This window comes from Odontesthes bonariensis, chromosome 3 (genome assembly GCF_027942865.1).
Source record: "Odontesthes bonariensis isolate fOdoBon6 chromosome 3, fOdoBon6.hap1, whole genome shotgun sequence".
Taxonomy (NCBI): domain Eukaryota; kingdom Metazoa; phylum Chordata; class Actinopteri; order Atheriniformes; family Atherinopsidae; genus Odontesthes; species Odontesthes bonariensis.
The window spans coordinates 32263029-32286767 of NC_134508.1; the positions used below are offsets into that span (position 1 = coordinate 32263029).

Here is a 23739-nt window from a genome sequence, read left to right on the forward strand (position 1 = left end):
ATAGCTGTCACTTTAACTGACCAAGATTTTCTTGTCCATGTCCAGTACAAACACTGGCATTATTTTTTGTCTATTATATACACTAGATGTTTATGTTGAACTATGTTTATGTTATGTATGGGCCATGCGATTGGCTAAATTATGTTCCTCTTTCAGCAGGCCAATGCTTTTTTTTTTTGCTTCTTGAATAAAATTATAGATTTTTAAATCATGTTGAAAGAATGTCTATGTTAAGGTTACACATCTACTCAACCTTCATCATTCCACAATTATATAAAACAAATATCCAAAGAAAAATATACAGTAGGTATAATAACCATCTATTAAACATCCTGTCATTTGCAGATTAGATGCTCGTGAAAGGCAGGAAACCACATGAGTGTCATACTACTCGATAAGGATTTGACTGAGAGCTGTGCCTATTACTGATAAAGTCTTTTTCAATGATTAGAAAACAAACTTTAGGCCATGTTGTAGTTTTGAAGAATTATCTTGGTGCCTGGAATTAGTTTACAGGATTTGTGACATTTGAGTTTGTCTTTTGAGTGCTCCTGTAACACAGCTAATTCCTCAACAATATTCCTTTTTAAAGATATATTTATCATCCCTGCTTTAAACTCAACACGTGGAATTAATGCTACCTCAGTCATAGTTACCTTCATCACACTAGCAACCAAAGCTTAGTTTAAGACAGTGGAACACAATAGACCACCTCCCCTCCCCACAGCACCAGTCTTGTCAGCTTCAAGTTGACTGAACATGTTGAAATTTTGATGTGTACAGTAATATTCTTGTTGTGGTTTACAAATAAGTTTCAAACATGGTTACATAACAATCATGTCTAAATGATCATCTGTCAACAGTCCCTTAATATATAATTTTAGTTCACAAGTATCATTACATAAAGCTATATCTGAGGGCTGCCAGGTATTTTTAGTATCAATGACTGAAAAAGTCCACTTTATTGTTGTTAAATCAGATCTTATTACCTCCTAAAAGAATAGGAAGTAGTTTGTCCTGGCAAAGTATTAAAAAGTTGCCCCCAAACAGAATACATAAAAAACAAATACATTATTTAACTAAATAGATAGACAACTACAGCTTTGATGGGAGGAAAAAAAGAGGAAGAAGAAGTTAAGAACTTCCTTAAAGATTTCACAAGAGTGAGATGAATGATAAGTGGCACAGCACACGAAGAGTCAGACACTCAGCCACTCATGAGCTGGTGAAGACACATCATGGAACTGATTTACACGGTGGTGGAACTGCTCATTGCAGCTAGCTGCTGTCTGGGTAACATGTTGGTTATTTTGGCACTGTGGACCAGTAAGTGCATCCATCAGCCCACCTACTACCTCATAGTCTCCCTGGCTGTGGCTGACTTCATGGTTGGATGTGTGGCCATACCGTTGGCTGTGGTGGTGGACGGACGAGTGAACACTTCATTCCACACTTGTCTCTTCATCAGCTCTGTGGTCATCCTGTTGACGCTTGTTTCAGTCTTGTGTCTGCTGGCTATTGCTGTGGATCGTTACCTTCGGGTGTATATCCCTATCAGGTGAGACTTATGGACTGTTATTTGTGTAGACATTGAGCACATTGAGTTGCCTGTGGTATGAAATGCGCTATATAAATAAAGATGCCTTGCCTTGCCTTGCCTAGATGTCAGTGAAAGACTTGGCTTTGTTTTACATCGATATTATTGTTATTATTACTATATTACATCTATATTTTCATCTATGTCAGTCTTTTGAAAAAGCTTGTACTGCCAAAATGTTATTTTGTACTGTTCATCATTTAAATTTCAATAAAATTTCTGACATTGGAAAAAATGCACAGTTAATTTTACCAATAACCAGTATGCTTTTTCATAGGTACAAAAGGACCGTAACACAGAGACACTCTTGTGTGGCGGTGGCTGCATGTTGGCTTGTTGCAGTACCACTGAGTTTTGTACCCATGCTTGGATGGTACAACCACGAAAACCTGCCTCGGTCTAACAACACTACAATTCTCTGCCAGTTTGTGGATGTGATCCCCATGTCCTATCTGGTTTACTTCAATTTTTTCCTGTGTATCTTGACACCTCTGTTGGTGATGACTGTACTGTACGGCTGTGTCTTCAGCAAAATTCAACTAAGCCTTCGACAAAAACCAGGCAACGGTGCCCAAAAACAGTCCCAAAACTACCTGAGGAAAGAGAAACAGCTGGCAGCATCTCTGTTTCTGATCTTGGCCCTGTTTGCTCTGTCATGGCTCCCTCTTCAAATAATGAACTGTATAGTTTTATTTAATGGCCCGGGGGTTGTACCAGAGATGGCTTGCTATATTGGTATCATGCTTTCTCATGCTAACTCTGCGATAAACCCAGTTGTTTATGCGTTCAAAATAAAAAAAATCAAGACTGCATATCTGAAGATTTGGAAACAGTATATTTCATGTTCAGCAGAAAATCAGGGATCTCAGACAAGCCAAACAACAGACAACAATCCCAGCAGCAACAGCATGGTCAATGATAACCATTGATTATTCTGAAGAAACAATCAGAGATTGACTTTTTTCTGTTCTGTAAATTATATAAACATGTTTGAAGCTTTTTAATCCACAAGCCGTCTTTTTATTGATGCAGATGATGTTTCTTTGTATAGAATGATTGGACAAATCAAGCAAGAGATGTTTGTGCTTCCTGTATATGGTTGAGCTTGCAAGTGTGTCTGTGTGTATTACAAAAACTGCGTGTCAGAGAAAAAGAGCTATTTGTGTTAAACATTGCTGGCGAGAAGAGTAAAAGAAACAACTGATTAAGTTCCAGTATTTATTTGTATCACACAAACACAGTACAAGTTTAATCAAACAGATCTGTCACCAAAAAATTACTCTCAGACCAACTCTAAACGGAGAAGCACATGAATTCATTATAAAGGAAACTAATAATAACAAATTATTAATTATCATGATAATTTCCCCCTTCAGCTGTCATGTTTTCAGCTGCAGCCACTAACAAATTTGCAGAGGATAATTTAGCGATCCTGCTGTCTGGGTCTATGGTAAACTGTATCATAAATGATTGCTCTACTTGGACATTTGCGATCACTTATCGATAAATGACAGGAAAGGATATGTCAGCAGTTAAATTATTTCATATCGGTGTAACATTTAAACATTTACACACATTTTTCATTAAGTCACACTTAAAGTTAATATCTAGATTTGTTTTCCACTGTGCACTGTGAACATACTTGCTTTTGAAATTTTTGCATTTTTACATGCCATTGCTACTTTTAAAAGCATGTGTCATTTCCTTTTTCTATATATGCAAGACTTGAGATATCATCCCTTTGATGGGACTGTCAAACTAATCAATTATCAGGCTTCTAATCCGACTGAGGGTGTAAAAAAACACCACATTTACAAAAACACGTTTTAACAGGTTGTTGAAGTCAGACAAATGACTAACAAGGTAGAAAACACTTTTTTGTTGTAGCCTATATATGTTCAATATTGTATACATGGTCTTTTTCAAATAATGCATCCAATTCTGTTATATTTTCATTTAATTACATCAAAAAATTATTCTAAACTATTTGGTTAAAGCAATAGAGATTTACATCTAGTTTAGTTTTCTCGTTCTTTACAATTGCTTGGACACTTGGTATGTGTACACGATAGAGGTTTCAAAGTGTGGATGATTTGCAGTGTAATTTCAGTCTTTGACCACATGGCGGCATTAGAGCTGCTCCGACTTCACTTGGTCGTCGAGTGAGCGTCATTCCAAGCACTCATTGTACCTCTCAAGGAAGGTAATAGACTGTATAGTTATCACCTGAGTAGGATTTACTCCATCCCACAAACTATACAACTTACTACCTCACCTTGCTAGGCTCAACTTCAGGGACAGAAAAAAATCCTTTAAAGCAGCTTTAGAAACTGTTGTGAGAGTACACAGGCTCCATTGCATATTGTGAAGAAGAAAGGACTCAAAGATCAAAGATGTCGGATAGTTATTTTGTGAATCTATATATTCTCTGCTTCCTTTATCCAATGAGTTTCAGAGGGACATGAAGGGTTTGTTGTCGGCAGATCATCCTGTTTCCTTAGGAAAGACAGTAGATTGTATAGTTATCTCTAAAGGAGGACATAAACCCCACAACTATTCAATCTACTACCTCAGCCTTAAGGACAGAAAGCTTTCCAAGTCGCAATGAAAACTGTCAGTTGAGCTGTGAAACAAATAAAGAATGAGTTAGTTCCAGCATTCACCTTGACCACATAGACATTGTAATATGTCTTTTGATGTGCAGTTATGTGCAAGAAATTTCCTCGTGATACTCGTGAACTCTGGTATTTTTTTCTCTTGTGTTGAACAGCTGAAAAATAGAAGGATATGCACACATATCATTAAACCACATAAACACTGTCATGGAATAAAGTCTAATAACTGCGATATCAGGAGTTACCTTCGAGGAGGAGAATGAATAATGGCATTTAATTACATTAATGACATACATAAACCAAAACTTAAATGAGCAGAAGTAAAGACTTTTTCAACAAACTGAGTAAAGCTCTGTTGCTGCAGAAAATGTGGCAATTTCTGCAACCATGCATGGTAAAATCACACATTAATCACACATTTCCCCAGTTTATTCCCTGCCATTTCTCCAGCCAGAAAGAAATGTGAATCAAAAGAGGAAAAACAGAAAAAGGCAGTACCTCAGCCATTTTAGGGAGTTGTTTGGCTCCCACACCTAACATCTGTGAAATTTCCTCCTTCCAATACCTGACTATAAGTTTGTCTCCTTCTTTTTCCCTGAAATTATGTCACACTAAAGCCACTGTTCAAGCAAGTAAAAGGGACTGCTTGTTTGAAACTGATTTCAGAATCTTGACTGTCTGTGATTCTAAAACATGTTCCAAAACTTCTGTCCCTTTTAGCTTTTTCTTGAGATGTTTTAATAGAGTCTCTGATGTCTGAAAGTTGCCCCTTTTGCTCAGTGTAACAGCCACTTCAAGTCCATTGAAAAGGAGTCTGTTTGCTGTGCCAGCGAGAGTCTGGGACTCAAGCTGGGTAGAGCTGATCAAGTCTAGACGTAGCCATGCTTTGACAGAGCTGACTGCGCCGAGACACTGTTATGGTAGACAGCGATGGTCAACTTATGCAATGGCTGCGATGCTTTGCATAAATTATCATGTAAATCATGTTCATTGAAAGGCAGCTGTGCTGTTCATTAACATTCTGAATTCCTATTTGGCCCAATTAATGCTGGCAGTGACTGAAATGTTTTGTCATCCTGTGCGGCTGTGGTGGCAGGGCATACTCATTGGGGCAGAATAAAAAGGCATTTGGGCATCAGAGAGTGAGAGGCCTTAACTGAGATGTTCAATTAATTAGGTGCAAAAATTATATCAAATTTCCTCTAACTGGCTTTGATAAAGCAGAGGGAATGGAGTGAATGCAGGAATTGCTTATCATACCAGAAAAGTTGTGGATTACAAACAAATTTTTAAGAGATACTGCTTTATTAACCTGACAGACACAGGCTTTTTCATCTAGATTCTAAAGTGATAACGTAATATAACATACACCGTAATATAGACAGAGGCATAATGACTCAAAAGTCACTGCTTCAGTTGGGGAATCTTCTTATAATCTCTGGTCATACCAATCAGCATGTGATGCCTCATTGCATCATGTGTTGTGTGGTTGTTATTCGTATTTCTGTCCTCCAAAATAAAAGTCTCTAAGGTAAGTGATCACATTGTTTCATTCAAGTGGCCAGTCTGACTTCAGTGTTTCTTCTTGTTCTCATAGTTTACATCAAAGCTATGCAGGAAGAAAGCAATAATTCACCATCCTGAAGAGTCACATAAGGGGGTGAGAGTAAGGCTGGCAAGAACTGCAACAAGACTCAGAATCATCAGCATAATCCTGATGCAGTTTTTGCTTCAGCTTCAAAGAGCTTTGCCAAAAGGGGCTCATCATACAGCACTACATATCAAACTTATCTAAATGATCTGATCCTATATATACTGAGCAGCCAAACAACTGAGTAATTATTAAATGAAGGCATAAAAAAATCAGAAGACTGATGTTGGTTCTCTTTTGCAGCTCCCTCATGTATTTGGTGCCAAGAAATGGGCATTGTCTGTCTGCCAAGCTAAATCTCAATGGCAGAAAGTGGGTGATGTTGTGGATGCAGCATGGTAGAAACCATCGCTGAGGGGGAGGCGAATGCTGGCAGACAAGCAATGAGAGGGTGCCTTGTCAGAAAAAGGGTATGATGCCACATGTGAGATGTGGTGGCGTAGCTTGCTGCCAGATGCTCTGTGCAGTGTTTGTGCTATGTAAGCTAGGTGTTAACACATGTAGAGAAAACTCCATTGTACCATAAGCTGACTTTTTCCATATGTTTTATGTGAGCCTGAGGTCTTAGTCTCATCATGTGATTGATCCTGATCCTGTTTAATAAGCCCAAGTCACACATGTTTCTTACCATCTGGTGGTCAGTAACAGTCAACGTCGTAATGTCTGAATAAAGGACATTAAAGAAGACCTATATTATCCAGTCTATGTGTTGAAACCCACTGTCGTTAGTTAGTACACAATGTTTATGAATTCTCAATTTGTAAACTTGCAGAAACCTTAAACTAATGTGGATTGATCGTTTCAATGTTTTTAACTGATCGTGATAGTGCTTCTACAATCATTGAAAGCCAGATGTTTCATCTCTAAAATAAGTCAATTTCCGTTTTTCTTTTTTTAACCTTTTGGAGTTTCCAGTTATAGATGTGACAGTTATACCACACAATGGCCCACAAACCCAGTTCTTCAGCATTAGGTTCTGTGTGTTTTGTTTCCAACTTTCGGTTAGCTTTTTTTAACTTCATTATCCTTTTATGTCTCAGTGAAAACATTGAACTTTAGATGTTGTGTCCTAAAATGCAAGGAAAAGTTGTTTTTACCAAAAGTATTATCTCACAGCTGTTTTGCTTTTGATCGTTGTATATTGTCTTTTTCATTCCAGTTCCATCTTTTACTTAGGTTAGCATTTTGGTAAGACTGCTTTTTTTTTTACTTCTCAAAATCTTTTTATTAGAATATTTTTTCATACCAGATGCAGTAAAACTAAACAATAATGTCCAAACAGTTATCATACACAAAAGACCCAAGACTGTAAACTACAATACCATTTATTCCAAATTGTGTCCTGATTGCAGTTTTGAATAGACTAGCCGTGGTTTTCAAGTACCATTTAGATTAGGTGCTTAAGATCCTGCAATCAGTAGATTAATTAGTGACAGGTGAGGGTGTCAGGATTAGGTATATAAGAAGCATCCACCAAGAGCTTAGTCTTTCCCAGGATCGGTTGAGGACCACCACTTTGTGTCAAACTCAGTCAGAGAAAATAGATATAGTTCTCCATGCAAAATGTCAAATGACTTTGGTATTTCAACAGTGCAAAATATTTTGAATAGATTCAGGGAGTCAGGAGAAATCTCAGTGTTAAGGCCAGAAACAGCTGATGGATGCATTTGACCTCCATCCCTCGGGCAATACTAACTCAGCAACCATGTGATCGATATAGCCACTTAGGCTCAGAACTACTTCGAAAAACCATCGTAATTCAACACAGTCCACCTATGTATCCAGAAATGTGACCTGAAAGTGTTTTATGCAAGAAGAAAACTATGTATTAACTTTGCATAGAAACACTGTCAAGTTGTTTGTCTCTAAGCTCATCTCAGATGGACAGAAAGAGAGTAGACATGTGTTCTATGATCAAATGAGTTCACGTTTCAGCTGCTTTTATGAAGAACAGACGTGTTGCAAAAGTTGAAAAAGACTATCCTAACAGTTATAAGCAAAAGGTGCTAAAACCACCATCTCTGATAGAGAAGTTGATTTTATGGTAACCAGTGCCATTATGAATGCAGCTTATTGATCCAGTTCTTTATTAGTTCCCTTATTAATGATTGACCCAATTTTCTATGAAGAAACATATACACTACGCAGGTTTTCAGCATCTGCATAACTGTTTACTATTTCCAATCTCAAATAAAATACCTTCTAGGTCTATTGTCTTTGTCAATTCCATACAGAATGAAATAAAAAACTGACTAGAAAAGTGTATCAGCATGCATCTTGACAATTGACGATGACAAATTATTTTAGGCCCCCATCTCAGAAAACTACTTTTTAGATCATCTTATTTTATTCCAGACTATAAAAGATTGTGTAACATAACCTCGTATAAATGTGGGTGTTCAGCTGTTGAGAAATAATGGAAGCCTTTTAAAACAAAAATCTTATGACAGCATGGTGACACCACCCTTTTCTCACTCATTACTTTCCCTCCCTGTGCAGCAAGTACAGAGGGGTTTGGTCGAGCTGTCAGCAGCCTGAGAACCAATGTTGGATGTAGCAACTGTCTTTCTGTCACCATCTAAGATGGAAGACATTAGGGAAAACTGTTTTCATTTTGACTTTCTTAGTCAAAGAAAAATGTGAGTGCTGTTGCTTATATTATAAAGCCGGATATGTTACATGGGTTATAGATTATCTGTTCAATCTTTGATTAGTAAACAGCAGCAGTAGCATTTGTGCTGCAAGTACATATAGCATGAAATACATGACACGACTGGAAGTGAATTCAATGCATCATTGAGAGATGTTTGAGCATGTTGCTGGTGTTCATACACTTACAGCTGGCCCTGTTATCGCCCTTCTTCATGAAATTTAGCCATTCTATGGATCGCTTCTGACTCTGCCACGACTCCCTTATTAAGTCAATGTTGTTGCACACGTATCACATTGATTTATGGGGCAATGAGCACTGACTGCAAAGTGCTTGGTGGGACAATTCCTTGATGGGGCAATCATCAAGGAATTGATGAGCTCAGTGTTGTGGAATTCAGATTATTTGGAAAATTTTCAAAATGGTTCTCAATTCCTGTCCCTACTCTGTGAGCGTATGGGATAAATGGGTGACTTGCATATGTGTTAAAGTATGTTGGAATTTTAGAGAGACATTGTCAACCATCAAGGCAATTTCTTTCCCTGGGTGGTTCGTGGTAATTTCAGCAGGTCCATGCCAGACCTCATTCTGCACAATTTACAGCAGCGTGCCTTCATACACACAGTGTGTGTGTTTCACTGGCCTGCCTGCTGTCCAAATCTGTCTCCTTTACAATATGTCTGGAGCAGCATGAGGAGGAGAATCTCACAACCACAATCACAGACTGTTGAGAAGCTGATATCTTGCATTCAGCTGGATTAAACAAAGATTCCTCCATCAAAACTCCAAAACAATTAGCAAATTTTCAGTTCCCAAACGATTAAACAGTGTAATCAAAATAATTGGTGATGTAACGCAATGGTAACCTAGCCTTCATCTCAGATTTGTTTTGAGTGTGCTACTGGCATAGAATTTTAAATTCTCCTGAATTGTGAAAATGCATCAAAGTTGGTCAGTGAAGACACTTTGTACTCCTTTGTACTTGTGTCTGTTAAATAAAGATTCAAGAAAATTAACAAATTACAGATTTAAGATCTTTAGAAAAACTTCCCAACCTTTCTGAAAATAGGGTTTCTATGTTCAGCAAGATGATATCAATTGCTATGAAATACAGTTATGTTTAAAAACAACTATAATGTTATTATTCTCCTAGTATGATGAAACCGAAGAACAACACCTTCCGGCATAAAGCAATATTTTGATTGTGATTGTTTTATATGGTACTTTATTTATGCTAACCCCCTAAGATACACAATATCAATTATAGTGTTGACAAAAATAACATTTTACACAACTTCAAAAGCTGGCGGTGACAACTAGTACTTTTGAAATATTTTCATGTCATGTCGAGTAATTCAAAGTGCCCCGTGTGGATGTGTTTATTTCATGGTGTTTTATTACCACAATGAGGCTAAAAGACTGTCATTTGTGGTTTATATTTATTTTTAATGATTGCCAGATCCGCTGCACTCACTACTCAGTGTAGTATCACAGATGGATTTCTGTATTTAGACTTTCTTAAGAGATGTTGGAGAGAAAAAAAAGTCTTCACAAGTATTTTTTAATGATTTTGCTGCTGAGTTAGCTGCTTGAAATCACTGCAGTGAGGGAAAGCTTTGATGATCACAGGGCAGTGTTTGAAAGTTTGTTTAGTAAACCACTGTCAAATGTGCATCGGCCTATTCATGGAAAACCTGCCACAAAGATGAAGACAAATGCTAAGACACTGGTGTCCCATTTGGACCGTCTAAAGAGACGTCTCACAGCTTTTCCTTAATGGTTTCAAGCAGAAGTCTTTGTAAAACGGCTGCTCTCGAAAGAGTTTGATCAAGTGCTGTTTATAGACCCTAAAACAGTTTTGCTAACAGGAAGAGTTGATTAAGTGTGTGCAGTCTGACCTGATGAAAGCAACAAGTAAAAAGAAACTTTGATCCCGGCCACCACAGAGTCACTCAAAGCATGGGGAGGAGAGTAACACAAATAGCGAATGATATGGCTTTCCAAACAACATGTCATCAAGCTGCAAGTTCATCTGAGGAGAACTGGAGGGGAGGAGGAAATAAGTTTCTCTGTGTGCCCATCCTCCCTGTGCCCGCCCACCTTTTTTCTTCATTCACCCTGTCTGTGCAGTACAGTATTCAACAATATGTTGATATCGTACACAAAAACACAAACAAAGAGCTCCATGTAGACACAACTGCACAGCAAGGAACACAAACTTAAATGTTTCCACAGCGATTTGGTATGCAAAAAGAATGTAATCAATCAAGTAACAAGAAAAGGAATAAGCTGACTTTCTAGGAGATTTAACAAATTTGAATCGTGATATTTTTGTTGCTTTGGTGCTTTATAAATTAATCACGCAAACCAATTTGACTCGATCTAAAACCGAGAGCCTGTAATTTTACAGCACAAGTCTCTTCATGTGTAGAACAGCAGAGGGATCTGGTTTATACTGGTTTCTGAGCAGGTCTTACCAAAAGGCAGCATTCAACAATACTTTAGAAAAGATACAGTTTGAATGTGCGACGTAACCCCCCCCCCCCATTTTATGAAAAATGTTTTTTTGTTTGTGGTTAATTAGACAAGTAAATGCTTTTCCACAGTACGGCGTACAGCGAGTGTATTTGACCCTGTGGTTGCAGATTTCGGCACCTATGTAACAACACAGTTACATTTCTGATGCTTAAGAAATGGTCTAAATACCTTTTTTTAGTATTGCGAATTTCCTTTTGAAAACTTAGAGGAAATCATTACTTTTGATGGGGTGCACTTTAGATTTTTTTTCTGGAGCTACAGTATCTTAAGCCTTTGACTTGATGTAAGTTGCGATCTTGTTAGTTCAGAGTGCGTAACAACATTCTTAAAATTACAATTTAAGAAAAAATGACAATACATTTTTTTATATAACAGCCCTACACAAACTTAAAAGACTTTTCACTAAAGAAATGATGTTGAAACACTTTGGTCATTATCAGATCATGTAAACACAGCACATTATTTAAACAATATCCCATTTTTCTCATTAAAACAAAATCAGACAGAACTGATGGAGATTGCGACACTGTGTTTGGTGCAAACAAAGCAGACGTGTTCAGTGTGGAAGGTGACAGAAAAAGAAGTGTAAAAGTGCAACAGACTCGAATAAATGGAGATTTCAGTACAAAGAGGAATATCAAGGCCCAAACAGAAGCAGAATTATTAAAAAGAAATAGAAATACCTGAGGTTTTTTTTGTCAAGTTCAGGCTTTCACTCACGGACACTAAGGCTGTGGTGGCGATGGGAAAAAAAAAAAGAAAGAAAGAAAAAGGCGGGTTAGAAAAGAGACAAGAACGCATTTCCACATGTCTCCCTTTTGCCTGCAAGACGAGGGAAAGGCCGAGCAGTGTACCAGCAACCAACCCCACTCGAACAGGGGCTGGGGCTTGAGAGCAGTTTTTGGGCCATGCCCTCCTCTCTCCCTGCCCACTTTTGCCCAACTGCCAAGAGGCATAGACAGCACGGAGAAAGGGAGGCAGGAAAAGAAATCACAAAGTCACTTAATTTTGCTTTCATACTCCCGCTAAATATATATCTAATCCATGTGGAGTTGGACTTCGAGTTAAAATGAACCACCTAAACTCAAAAAGGGGAGCAGCAGTGTGAGCTGTAGATTTTGTGCCATCAAAAACACATCTTACTTGGCTAAAGGATTAGTGGCTGTGAGCAGAGAAAGAGACGGAGAGATGAGCTTGAGTAAAGAAGTCAGAAATGAGTACTTACATGCTGTCTGGTAACAAAGCCAAAAAGGTTGACAGATTTATCTACAGCTGGCCAAATAATTTAGTGCCAGATATTCCTGAGGCATTTCAGAGCAAATGAGTTAAAGGCTTCTCTCAGAGCTGTGCAGTAAAGCCTTTTGTCAGCAGTTGGCATCATTCCCAGGTACTACATGCCTCACAGTTCCCATTTTTGATTGTCACTCTGGATGTCTTTAGTTGTTCTGCGCCTGCCTGTGTTTTTATTCAGATTTGTTGCACAGCAGAGACGAGAACGGTCACCCCTGAGATACTGATTTAATTTGATTTTAGCTGTGAGTGGAAACCACTGTTTACTGTCAACACAACATGCAAAAAAAGTGCAGGGTGTTTACCGCAATACATCCTTGAGTAACAAACTGTGTTACAAAGCTCTGAAGCCAAAATAAGGGCAACAGTGACGGCCGATCTCTCAGAGGAAGCAAAATAATTTTCCATGTTGATCATTCCCAAGACACGAAAATTACTCAATTAATCCGATGTTTTCTTGAAAAGAACGCCACAGACAAACATCAGTGTCTTTCTTCAGGCAATATTTGAGACAGCTTCCTGTGTGACGTCATGATTCCTTGTTTTTTAGGGTAATTAATTTTTTTTTTTTTTACATGTACTTTAAATCCTTTCTATTCCAATGCATTCCTCGTTCCAGAAAATCTCTTCTGTCATTATTAAAGAATTGTTTTTTGAATTCACAAAGAAAGCAAGCATAGATCATTTTGTTGATATCTCAGCCAGCTCGAAGAAGAGGAGAGATGAGGAGAGGAGCTGCAAGTTCCCATTGCAAATCTTACTGTGTGTCTTTCTCTTCCTGTTCGCGGACACTGAGCTTGTAAAACTTTCAGCTGCAAGGATTTGGGCCAGCCTCCATTGGCACAGTTTTTCAAAAGAGCACTGCCTACTTAAGGAAAAAAAGAAAAAAAATGGAGTTTCTGAAGGGAACTTTGGCATTTTGCAGTCTCTCCCGTCACCCTCTCTCTTGGGGACTCAGGGCAGTGACCATTCTCAGGACTTTCACTCTCTGCTTTCAGGGTAACTTCAGCTCGTGCCAGCTCAGTCCTGAAGGCTTAAGTTAATCTGTTATAGATCCACCGTAGTTTGGATCGCTCCGCATACTCTGGTCTCTATCACAGCCACACAGAGAAAAGGAAATGCAAGCTGCAGCACTATTTCCTGGATACTGTGTCCTCCATTACAGATGTGTGTCAAGCTCTCACGAAGCTCAGCTCTGCTTGTGTTACAGTTCACACAAGCTTCTGGCTGCTACGCAGGTTTTTTTTTCCTTCTTTTTATTAGACTGAGTGGCTCTGGGATTCTCATCTAGCCTTCTGTGTTGCTTCCCAGTATTTTTTAACACTCCTCCAACTGTGTTATCTTTTGCAATTTTTGAAAAGAATCCTTCACAAGTATAAAACGTTCAATGACAGAAATTGCACAAAATAGTTTCATAGTTTCTTACACACTAATTCAACCATCTGTGTTGTCAAGGGATGCTGATTTCTGGATCTTTTACCATATACATACTGAAACTCAAAACTGTTTACTTCTGTTAACTGAACAAAAACACACTAACTTTTAACACAGCAATCTATGCAACAAAGGGGTCGAAGGCATTACAATAACACATCAGTAAACTAACTATGAACACCACATACTGAACGCTGTAAATATGATTTATAGACCACTAAAATAGTCACGTTTAGGGATGCACTGATTGCTTGGCTGGTGACCAGACGCCAATTGCATAAAGCTGTGTATTACAGTTTTTCTCTATTGGTTTGGCTCATTTCTTGAAACAGAAATTACATTATCAAAATAACATGGACAAATCTCCAAACCACCTCGCAATTGTTCACAACAGAATGGCATTTCTCATTGCTTTCATCAAATTGCAATTGTCTTAATACATGTGTCAATTGTTTCAGTGCATCTCTGCAAAAGATTAAGTACAAGTAGCCTACAGTTTGTACAGTTTGCATACATTTAGCACATTTTCCAAGTGAATCGATTTTGGTGATCTCAACTTAGTTGATTCTTGGTCTAATGGTTGTTCTATCCAAAATATGTCAGCATGATTTCATTGTATAAGTCATCACATGCACAATAATCTGTTCAATTATCAAAATGGGCCAAGAACATGATCCCATCAATACCATATAGAATCTCATGTAACATTTGATAAATTCATGACAGTAATTGACAATCAGGTGAAACTAGAACTTTACTAACGAAGAAGGAGTTTCAAGCACCTCAGGTGACCAATCAAATGGTAGGCATAGTTAGTTACCTGACAGATGCTGTCCATGATTGTGAGTGCTGCCTAACATGTAGGCCTATATAAAGAGCTTGACCAGGACCAATTTCTGAACATGGAGGCACCAGGCCAAGCAAATGAACAAGGGCAAGTTCCTGCTCGAGGAAGAGGAAGAAGAAGAAGAAGAAGAGGAGGAGTGAGGATGCATGGTGGTGGAGTAGGGGGAAGAGGCCGAGGAGCACGAAGACACCGTGCTGTCCCAGATGAAATTCGGGCCACAATTATAGATCATCCATAGCCACATAATTTTGCTTGTTTTTTTGTTTGTGTTAAATATTACAGTATATGTGTGCTATGTATATTTTTCTTTTCCTTCTACAATACTATACAGTATGGAAGTTACGTACGTCACAGTATTTGTGTGAATAAAAATGGTTGGTATGAGTGTATTGTGTGTGCTTTGAGGCTACTCTTACTGTGAAACTTTTTTCCTTCAGTTTTATACACTATTGTATTCTGTTACGTAGTCCTATGCCATAGTGACAAAACATCTAAACATTTTGACTTGTAGTGCTCACATAATGCCAAAAAGACAATGCATTTTGGGGGCACTGACTATTTGAATGAGAAAGAAACTTCATTTTGACACATGGGTGAACTGTGACCAATCAAATTACAAATTTGATTGGTCAGATAGCCAAACAAGATATCATCAGTTGTTAGCTGTTCAGTTAGAGTATCACTGTGTATTGATTCCCCTCCAATTTCTGTCTTTCTTGTGAGGGAAAGCAATATGCTAGATGTTTTACAGTCATAATGTGATCCATTATTCTGTAGCTCAGAAGATTTTATAATAAAGAGAAAGATACCAGACAAGCTTGTGGGTGAGGGAGTGTTCTCAATTAGCTTTCAATTAGATTTTGCATATTGCTGCTTGAGCCTTCGGGGCAAAACTTTGTTTCGCCTTTGTTTCTTTTCCTAACCCTAACCCAACAAGACAACTTTGGTGGTCCAAAGAGAAGCACATGCGTGCAAATAAAAATATAACATTCTATTCAGGATAAATGAAACTTGATGTTTAAGCTACTGAGACACCAGCTTACATTTGTAATGCAAGTTCGTGGAAGCCAAGACTGTCACACCAGACACCAGTCAGAGGGCCTCGTGCTTATCGGCAACCAGAATGATTTGATAAACTGAAATTAGACCTTTATTGTATTTAAGAACTATAAACAAACCTACAAGATGATGTCAGCAACACACTCAAAAAAAGGTTTGGAGGCATAATGTAACAGTTGTGTTACATCATTTCTCCTTTTTTTCATAGATACAGATCATTGATCATTCAATGTCTTGTTAGTGTGGCATGAAGCCTGGCTTTATCCTGCTGAAATAACCACTGACCTCTTGATAGAAGCACAATATATGTAGTAAGAAAATTTCATTTCTGTTCTGATGATGTGAAAGTAAGCTTGTTTCATGCCTACTGTACTCCTATGTATGCAGCCCCATTATGGGTCAGCTACAAAAAAGAGACCCTGCGTAAACTCCAAGTAGCATATAATGACTGCCTGAGGATATTGCTGAAAAAGCCTAGGAGTTGCAGTGCTAGTAAACTATTTTGTGACTCAGGACTAAGTACTTTACAGGCTCTCTTAAGGAACCTAATGTTTAAGTTCAAGTGTCGTCTGGATAAGTCTCAAAACTGTATTATAAGGATTCTCACAAGCCCCAGATGCAGCTCTGTCAGATATCAATCCTATATGTGGAAACATTGGTATGGCTGCCTTTTAAGACTGTCATGACTGATTGTATGTTTGTACATACATCATTGCTTGTCTTTTTTTTCCCCTCTTCTCTCTTCTTTTACTGCCTATTTTTTATGTATATGTTGTATGTCCTCCTATTGGGCCTAGAGCCTGTAATAAAGTTTATATATATGTCTCTCAAAATTCCAATATACTTAACACCTCTGGCAGGGTTAAGTATATTACTATTACTTGTATTCTATAAACGTCTCAGTTTTTCTTTGCTTCTTTCCCAACTTTTTTTGAGAGTGTTGCTGGTTTCAAAATGTTGATCTGTTTGAATACGATGACGTTAGTCCGTGAATGCACGGACGAGTATCATTTTCATTTTTCTCGTGTCTATTGAATAAAGATTCGATCAATTTGGCAAATTACAAATTAAATTTGTTTTTGGTCACTATAACAAAACATATAATCCAAACAGTAGAGTTTATCAGTTTTGTTAATATCAAATAATATGTCCAAACCAGCTTCTGAGGATTAATATAAAACATCAAACTTGTTGCATCTTTGTAAAAAGTTTTATGTTATTTAATAGTATAGTGTGGAGTCTGAACATGGATTTTAATTTTTAGTTTAATTATGCAGGGTCAATTTGTGAGTTTTATTAAACTGAATGTACAAAGCATGTAACGATTTTCTTTCTGTTTTTAACCTCCCATTGTTTTCTTTTGTACCCTTACTCTTATCTTGTATGTTACTTCCTTTGGGGAAATGTTCTTTTCACCCACGTTTTTCCTTTTACGTATGCTTCCTGAGATTTATGCCCTCTCTGAGTTGATGATTCACACACAGCTTTACAGTGCCACCAGGATCCCGTCCTCACCAACATGCAGTTTTTGTTCTAAACCCTTTGGCGAGCTAAAATATCGCCATCATAACCCTCCTCAAACACAGGTCACTGCCAATGAAGTTTCTATCTTTATGTATTTACCATCATTCTTCCTGGCTTTGTGTTTGCACAACTGCTTTGAAAGGTCCCCATCTCATCATAACTTTGATGGATGTGTTTTCATTTCATTCAGGCTTGTTGTTACAGTTGTTGGTGTAGTAAGAGCTGGTTTTACAGCCGCTCTGGTAAACTCTGTTCTGCTGGTTTTCATTGCTACAACAATGTTTACCGTCTTGCTCTGAGTAATAAAACATAAATGACATGAAAACAGACTGAAGACGCACCGTGGTTTCTGTCTCTTTAAGATCACGATGGCTTCACTGCGGCTCCCTTGAGGTCACTGGCCTTCCTTAGGCTGCCTGCCAACTGCCATGTTACTGTCAAGCATAAGCAGAAATGCCAACAAAGCCATTAGTCTGGACTGCATGAACAGAACGGCAATGCAGATAAAACAGAGTCTGGTCTTATAGAACTACAAAACACATTTTCTGTCTTTATTTCCCATCACGTGTTCTTGCTCACTGCAGCTGTGATTACTTCACTCCTCTGTGAGCTCTCAGGTTCAATCTCCAACAGATTGAACCTGGGCAGGATAAGGAAGCACATTGTCCTGTTTAATGAACAAATGTGCATTGTTGTTGTGATACACATCTTCCATTGTAGTTGAGGTTTATTCTGTCATTTTATGAAGCATATAAGGATGAATTATGTCACCGTATCTCCATGTGCCCCCTGGTGCCTTACAGCTGTCTCACACATTTTTTTTTGTCTCCTCAGGTACAGCAGCATCTGGTGGCCGACTGCAGAAATCACACTTTCTTTATGATAGTCTTACAACTTTTTGGACTTATAATGATAAAGTAAACAAATGCAAAGGACTAAATGGACTTCCCTGCATGACCCTTCTTTATACTCACACTGCTGCACTGTGTTTTATATAGTCAACAAAAGCATTTTACACATATTTATGTGAGGTCTTTTGCTCTTTTACTCCACTTCCTGTTGGGATTTAAACTAAAGGACTTCAAGATGTTGTTTATTACTCTCTTAGATTCTGGTGTCATGATACAAATAGACAGATCTGACACCTGAACTAAAACTACACACTGTAGTTTGACATGAATTGTTTTATTTTTTCATTTAAATTTAACTAAAATGTATTTCTTTTAGAGTCCTACAGTTATGTTATGTAGAGAGAGAAAAACTAGAAATACTCACATATGGTGAACACCTGATTAGAGTAATCCCAGATGAAGGGTTAGAGCATCCTGGTTGTTTGGTGGTGGATGGGGGAACTTGTTGCTTTGTTTAAAATCCTCTTAGAAGTTAGGTCATGTGACTCCCTCTCATGTGAGCTTCAGGGTTTCTGTGGAGCCAAGTGGGCACTTGCTAGCTTGATAGAGACAATCACACTGCTAGATAGATAGATAGATAGATAGATAGATAGATAGATAGATAGATAGATAGATAGATAGATAGATAGATAGATAGATAGATAGATAGATAGATAGATAGAGTATGCCAACACTGCCACCTAGGAATTTTCTCAGCAAAAAAATTTTTCTTTCAAACTCTTATATATATATATACATATATATATATATGTGTGTATATATATATATATATATACATATATATATATATATATATTATGCCCTCCATTAATCCTACATGAAGCTTTGTGGTTTTCTGAATGGGTATAAGTACTTTACCGCACCCTCTTTCCGCTGGGAAGCTTTTTGTCTTGCTGTCATGCAGACCTGCTTATGCTCAGTTCCCAAATCTTACATGACCTGTTGAAATAAGAATAACGTCTCACACAGCTGAAGTTTCTGTCTATGGCCGCTTGTGACATTTGTTTACATTATCTTCAAATATATGAGGTTTAGAACATTAATATACAACAATCTGAGTGTAGCAGTCCTTATCAGAGAACAAAGCAACTCTCCTTCTGAATTTTGTAATCCCTCTCTGTTATATGTTGTGGCTGCTCATGCAGAGCAGGAGAGCCTCCAGATTTTCCTCCTTCAAATAAACCATGGTCTCAGACATGGGGCCCACTTGCTTTCCTCTGATGACAGTCAGGCAGAGTTTTTAGGCTTCGAGTGTAACGGATATGAGACCCGAGACTTCCTGTTCTGTGCACTAGTCGTTTTTTTAATTATGTTTATAAAAGCTGAATTGCAGTAAGATGATAGCTCGTGGTTTGGAGAATGTATTTTGGCCAAGTCGTTTGAAGTATATTGCACTTTCTAAGCAAAAAGTCCACAAATTTGGTTTTTCAGTCTTTTTTTTTTTTTTTTTACTGACTTTGGCTATTTTACTCTTCTAATATATTAGATTATATATATATTGATCTTTTTCTGGTTGGCTCTGGGAAATATTTTTAGTCATTGTTGCAGCAGCTATTTTTCAGATCACACATGTAAAACCAAGTGATTTAGATAACAAAATAACAGTCTGACCTCTGTAGTTTACAAGGAAGGTTTTGTTGAAATGATCACATTTATTTTTCAATGTTTGTGCTGCAGGACACACGAGGATATTGATTCGACTTCTTGTTTTGTCCGACAGTTGTAGGCCTAGGTAGAGCTGAATGGCAAGGCAAGGCAAGGCAATTTCATTTAAAGAGCACAATTCATACACAAGGCAATTCAAAGTGCTTCACAGCTACATAAAAAACACAAGAAGGCAATAAAATCATTAAAAAATAATAATAATAAAAAAAAAAATAAAGATAAAAAATAAAGATAAAAAGAAAATTTAAAAACCCATTAAAAATAATCATTAATTAATTAATTTAAAAGTGAAGAGCGCAGATAAAATACTTTCAGGTGTCATATGCACAGCTAAATAGAAATTAATGATATTCAGTATATTTTTGAAACTGTGAGCATATGTGCTGTTGGCTGCTGGACCCATACAGTTTAGTGGATGAAATGTAAGCAACTCAGAAGAGCTGGAACTCTTATGAGTACCCTGTACTCAAAACTTTGAAAATGAGTTGCCTGAAAGATGACCAGCTATGATAAACGAGTGTTGTCCCTCCTCCCAAGGCTCCCTTGGTTTCTCCCGTTGACGTGTTTCTGCAGAGCAGATGGCTTTACACATAAATCCTATTACCAACTTTCTGCTGATGGAGACGCAGTGAGTACAGGGCTTTCTCATTCTTTCATCATCTCCCTTGAGAGCCCAGCTTTTTTAAAATTTCTACTTTTCTTTGAAAAGTAGCATCTGAATTTGGAGGATACACCATGTCTGCAGAGAAGGTAAAGGAAGGTTGGGATTTTGTGGACATTTTATTCGCTTTTATTCTCTAAAAAATGTGTTTTCATTGATTATTTAACTGCTTGTATTTGACATAAAATTGTACTTCAAGAGTTGAACCTATGAGATCCCACAAATTACAAGAGAAACTTTTTGCTGTTTGCATAACATTATCATCTGTTGGGACTATCCATGCAAAGTTTGGAGTGGGAGCTCTGGGCATTTGTGAGGCCTCTTTGGTCTCTGAATTTCTGTTTGATGTGAAATACCTAAACTTGGTAGCATTGAACTTAAGGCATTTGGGGCAATGGCTATGTAGAAATGAATTGTTGGTCCATGTCTGTGGTCACTGCCCTATGCCTATATGAGAGGAAAACCACTGAAGGGATGGGTTACCCACCAGGGATAATGTTTGTGCATGACTTAAAACCTTGAAATCATCCATGCTGGCACAATATACCCTTGTACTTGGCTCTAATTTGCACTTCAACGTTTTAGAGCTCATCTGCTTAACAATACAGCCCCAAAACTATGCACAAGTAGCTTAAGGCAGTCACAAAACCTGCCTATTGCAGTGACATCCAGACGAAATGCAGCAGCAAAAGTTTTCCCGTTGTTATGTCTTTTTTTTCTACGTATTTACTTTAAGATTCTGTTTTTATTGTTATCATCATACAAGTCAACATGGAATCAACCGGAATCAACCTTTTTATCTTCACATACAAGCAGATATGGCCCGAGATCATATTGGATAATAGTTCCATCAGTCTGTTGGAGTAAATCTAACTATTCTTAATGAATTGCAACAATTAAGTAATGCACTGTGTATATCAGCTTACAAAGTGATTTCAACAGGAGCTTCTCAAGTGTATTTTTTTTTAATGAATCCATTTATCAGGGTAATAACCAACCATTTAAAACGTTATATGTCAGAGACAAGATAGAAAAGTATTTTTTCATTATTATCATTATGGCCATTTAAATAATCATCTAAGCAAACTCTTGACAGCTCATTAGAATAGGACATTGTTCAACTACATTAGAAGTCCCGTTACTCTGAGTTTGGATTTTCTGTGGACACAAATAGGTGACCATGGATCCAGGATCTGCATCTAATAGGATTACCTCCACTGTTTCCGCCGGCTGCAATCACACTCACCTCGTTCCCTGTGACTTGGACGGCGACATTTTGTTTTTGTGCAAAGATTTAGCTGTCATAGAAATCTCACTTATGAGCTGTTTAGTGAAAGCACGAGGGTTCTGTTTTTTCTGATGTCCAGGTATTTGACAGATTTTGGAAAAATCCTTATATTCTGAAAATATCACATCAGCAAGTTCTTGTAAGAACATATTGTTGGACGTTGTCTAAAGATGATATTGAGAGGACTAAGGGTCGTGGGTTCAGGGACCCCTTTGGACTTTACCTTAAGCCTGTGTCTACACTCACTCTGACAGAAGCTTATGTTGTAAACCATAAATCTAGAGTGACAAGTGGATACATTGTTAAGAACTGAATGAACACAAAATGTTATATTGATATTATTTTACATATTTATATTATAATTAAACTTTAAGTAAATGTATCTTAAACATTTTCCTTTCATTTCCAACACCTTTTAGCTCCTTTTTTGTAAGCTTTCAGGATTCTAAGCAGGTGTTATTGTTACTTAAAGCGTGAGATTATGTCTTCCATCACAAGTAAAGGTAAAACTAAGACTTGGGTGTGTTCACTTTGATGTTTTTATTTTAAGTTTCCTTCTTGGTACTCATTGGTTGGCCAACAAAGAAACTTACATAAACTGGTTACAAAACCTGTTAGCTTGTTGTTTTTGGAAGTGTGAGCGTGTTACAGTGTGGTATTATCAAACATAGTGAAGCATTATTCACTTCTAGAGGGCAGAAATCTATGTGCATCACATCCTTGTATGTGCTCGCATCAACATGCAGCTTTGTCGCGTGACTGTGTTTTTACAGAATAGATCAAATTATTCTGGATTATCTAATCTGGATTATTTAATCACAATTGGAGAATTAGTATATTAATCATTTTAAAATGGTAGAAATAGTGATGATATTATTTCTCTCTATCTTCCTTTTATTCTCCTCCTGCCGCTCGCTTTCCTTCATTTCTGACTTTGTAATGGTGAGTTATTGATACTGTTTTGAATACATTTTTCAAGATATTTAATCTGTTTTAGCTTTGATTCCACACAGTTATTGTCATCTCAGTGCTCGTGTTTTTTCTTTACAAATCCATAAATCAAACTATAATTTCTGTTTCATCTTAAAAGAAAATCCATCGAAGCCAAAAAAGAAGAAGGAGCAAGCTAACGGCACAACTGAGGCCAAGTTGAATGGAACTGAGGCCAAACCCAAAAAGACAAAAACCAAGAAAAGTGAAGATGTAGTTGAAGAGGACAGTTCAACTACCCAAAGTAAGGCATTTGTAGAAGCCCCCCCCCAAAAAAAAAGGAGATGACAAATTATGATATTTTGAATGTTTCTCTTGACTTTACTACTTGTACTGTTATCTAACACAGTGTTACTTCTGTCCTTCAATGTCAACATTATAGATGGAAAGAAGGTAAAGAAAAAGAAACCAGAAAAAGACAAAGGAGAACCGGAAAAGGAAAAAGAAAAAGAAAAAGAAAAAGAGCCAAAAAAGAAAGCCAAAAGTGCTCCAAAAAAGAAGAAAGGTGAGTCTTTAATCTCAATACTACCCCCAAACAAAACCCAAAAATATCCATTTATAGTATACGATATGAATATGTTATACTTTACTTCAGGTTCAGACTCAGATGATGACAATGATAACGACGAAGAGGATACCCCTAAAAAGAAAACAAAGAAAAAAACAACAAAGGATAGCTCTCTATCTGCAAGTTCAGCCAAAGAGAAAAAATCTAAATCTAAAGGTAAGACTAACCTGCAGAGTTCACATCTCGTCCGACACCACACTGGCTTTGAGACATAAAGTGATGAGGACTATGTCAGTGCATGGACATGATGACTGCATTGAAAATGTACCCATCAGATTACTCATTATTACTCTTGTTATATTGACTTGTTAGCTATTAATGTAATATTATGTATTTCAAATTATGTAGATTTACCAAAATGTTTGTGAATAAACAGTAAACTACTGGTAAATACATTAAAAAGCCACATACTTTAATCCCAAATATAGTGAAATACCTTAATCTCTGCTGA

General features: G+C 37.4%; 1 protein-coding gene across 1 annotated transcript; it reads left to right on the forward strand.

The window, feature by feature from the left end:
* Nucleotides 1-1231: 1231 nt before the first annotated feature.
* On the forward strand, nucleotides 1232-2580 carry LOC142377895 (adenosine receptor A1-like). Its single transcript, XM_075462231.1, has 2 exons — nucleotides 1232-1558; nucleotides 1875-2580. The coding sequence occupies exons 1-2, from the start codon at nucleotides 1239-1241 to the stop codon at nucleotides 2524-2526; spliced, it is 972 nt and encodes a 323-aa protein (XP_075318346.1). The 5' UTR covers nucleotides 1232-1238; the 3' UTR covers nucleotides 2527-2580.
* Nucleotides 2581-23739: the final 21159 nt, after the last annotated feature.

Excerpts from the sequence above, each read along its gene's own strand:
- LOC142377895 (XM_075462231.1), top strand. The coding sequence starts at position 1,239 with ATGGAACTGATTTACACGGTGGTGGAACTGCTCATTGCAGCTAGCTGC. Across the intron at positions 1,559-1,874 it reads CGGGTGTATATCCCTATCAG|GTACAAAAGGACCGTAACAC; the intron begins GTGAGACTTATG and ends GCTTTTTCATAG.